Here is a 2,409-nt window from a genome sequence, read left to right as displayed (position 1 = left end):
TTAATATGACTCAGAAAGCTCAAATAAAAATATGTTCTCAACTCTTAGACTTTTAGCTTAACAGAAGCACTTTTGGAAACAAAGAAATGATCGATCAGAAAATTATATTTCTCCTTTGCCAGTTGTAATGCCAATTGCCATGCAGCCTTTTAACAGTTGCTTGTGTCAGAAGGGGGACAGCCTACGTTTTACCTTGGAAAACGTATTATTAATGTAATTGTTATATTTTTGTTTCATTAGAGCCATGGTAGAATAGGCAACCTGAAGCTCTCCTTTAAACAACTCCTCATAATGTGAGTTATAATGTAGACAGCATCCTTTTCCAGACATAGCTAGGGCTGTTCATACGGGACGAAGGTGTCCAAAGTCAGGAGCTTTTAGGGCTATCATTTGAGGGAAAGGGTGGACTTTAAGAAAAAAGTAACTCATTGTCTAAGTGAGATGGCAAGGATCTTTTTCCACCTGGGCTTAGACGCCACAATGGGTCAAAATATTTCTGATAAATGTAACCATGGACATGTCTCACTTGGATGAGAAACGCGTACAGTGCTTTTTAGTCAGTGCAAACAAGTCACTGTCCAAGTGGCCCTGGTGAGGCCATCGCCTCAGCTATGATGGAGTTTTTATTGATAAATCCTGTTTTGGAGGAAAATTCATGATGAAACAAAACAACCGAGGGAAAATATTCATGGTGAGAATCAGCAGACAACAATTAGCAGGAACCTGAAACGATACGATTTGTAGAAAATGCAGAATAAGTGCATTTATAACAAGTAAAGACAAAAAGAGCAGGCAAATTTGCAAATGAGTCAAATAGAACGGCTGAATGTGTAAACCCGAGTCATTCACAGCAGCAGTTCAGTGATGGACTCAGTCACCAGCTGGGTCTGTGGGAAAGGACCGAGGAGCGTGGAAGCGGTGTCTGCAGACACGGAAAGGCAGCGAAAGCAGTGCAGACGGGGCGGGGAGGAGCAGGCCTGGCGGAGCGCGGGCTTGGAGAGCTGGGGAGGAGGAGGGAGGGCGGCGTTTGACGAGGTGAGGCGAGGCTCGGATGCCCATGTGTAGCAGCTTAATACAAACAGGAGCACGGAAAGATCAGATGCGTCAGGCTCGCAGTACTCCTGCCGGAGACAAAGCGATGACGGTGAAAACTGAGAGTGAGAGAGCCAGGAGCGCGTTCGAGGGGTCCCGGGGCTGCTGCGGCGGACGAGAGTCTGGAGCACAGTGTGGCTTGCTCCCATGGGGGGGCACCTGCACGGGGTCGGGGGGTCCTCTGTGCCCCCAGAGATGGGCTGTCAGGGAGGGTGCGTACCGGGCATCAGGATGCCCCAGTGAGCAGCCATGCCGGGTGATCACAGGGCAGGGCGGCTCCAGGTTGCCAAGGGGATGTGGGTTCTGGGTGCCTGGCTGAGGGTCCTCAGGCCCAGCCTCAACCCTGCACCCCAAACCCCGCAGCTCCCCTACTACCACAGCGCCCAGCCTGCGGAGGAAGCTCACTGCAGAGACCCGGGCTTCCAGGGGCTTCCAGGGTCACAGAGCAACACTGGAGGGGCGTCGGATCTGAGAAGCAGCAAATTGAAAACCCTCAGGCCAGAGGAAGCTGAAGGCCGCAGGGCGCGTCATACAAAGAGCCGCCCAAAGAAATAATACCGTGGGCAAATCCAAAGTGCAACAGCCGTGTCTAAAACAATGCAGACAATAATGGTTCCATCTTGAGGACATAAAAGCAAGATGGAGGCGAAAGAGAGGGAAATCAACACATTAAAAAAAGAGACATGATAAATAAGTGTTTCATAGTCTCCTTAGTGTTATGGAGGGTGGGGAGAAGTTAACTTCGGCTCATGTTGTCAAGAATTCATGCTACAAACTTAAAAACCAGCAGGAGTATGCTACAGCAAGGGCGGGGAAGGCAAGAACCTAGCGAAAGAAAAGTTGATTTTCTCAGTGAACATTAGAACAATAAAAAGAAGAAAAATGCACAGCGAGTGGAGGGGACAATGAATGAAAATAAAACGAAATCTATCTGTAATTACTATTACTAGAAATAGGTTCAATAACTGTGGTTCTCAGGTTGGATTTTAAAATCCACCTTTCATCAGATGTGATCACACAAAATACAGTGAATGTTTAAATTTTAAACCTTTATAAGACACATTGCCATTAGTTCTCCTCAAAACACTTCCCCTCCCTTGGGGCTGGGGATTTAGCTCAGTGGTTCTGCCCGCCTGTCTGCGGGGCAAGCGCAAGGTCACTAGTTCGATTGACAAACAAATGAACAATACCCCCTCCCTTCAGACACTTTTATCCCCCTGCTCCTAAGCAGCTCTGGAATGCTCTTTCATGAGTGCCTTTAGTTGTGCTACTCTGGCTTGTTTTTTTGTTCCAATTCCTTTCTTTTCCTTTTTTCCT

At 47.6% G+C, this 2,409-nt stretch overlaps 1 protein-coding gene across 1 annotated transcript in view; it reads right to left on the bottom strand.

Moving 5' to 3' along the window:
• Positions 1–845: 845 nt before the first annotated feature.
• LOC104859135 overlaps positions 846–2,409 on the bottom strand; it is a 22,817-nt gene continuing 21,253 nt past the window's right edge. The window contains exon 5 of the mRNA XM_010619648.1: positions 846–1,121. Within this exon, the coding sequence (XP_010617950.1) occupies positions 846–1,121 (276 nt within the window). The remainder of the gene's footprint in view (positions 1,122–2,409) is intronic.

This window comes from Fukomys damarensis, unplaced genomic scaffold, assembly GCF_012274545.1.
Source record: "Fukomys damarensis isolate Sample0158 unplaced genomic scaffold, DMR_v1.0_HiC HiC_scaffold_5, whole genome shotgun sequence".
Lineage (NCBI taxonomy): Eukaryota > Metazoa > Chordata > Mammalia > Rodentia > Bathyergidae > Fukomys > Fukomys damarensis.
The sequence above is the reverse complement of the archived record's forward strand: the minus strand, read 5'-3'. Positions and strand labels throughout refer to the sequence as shown.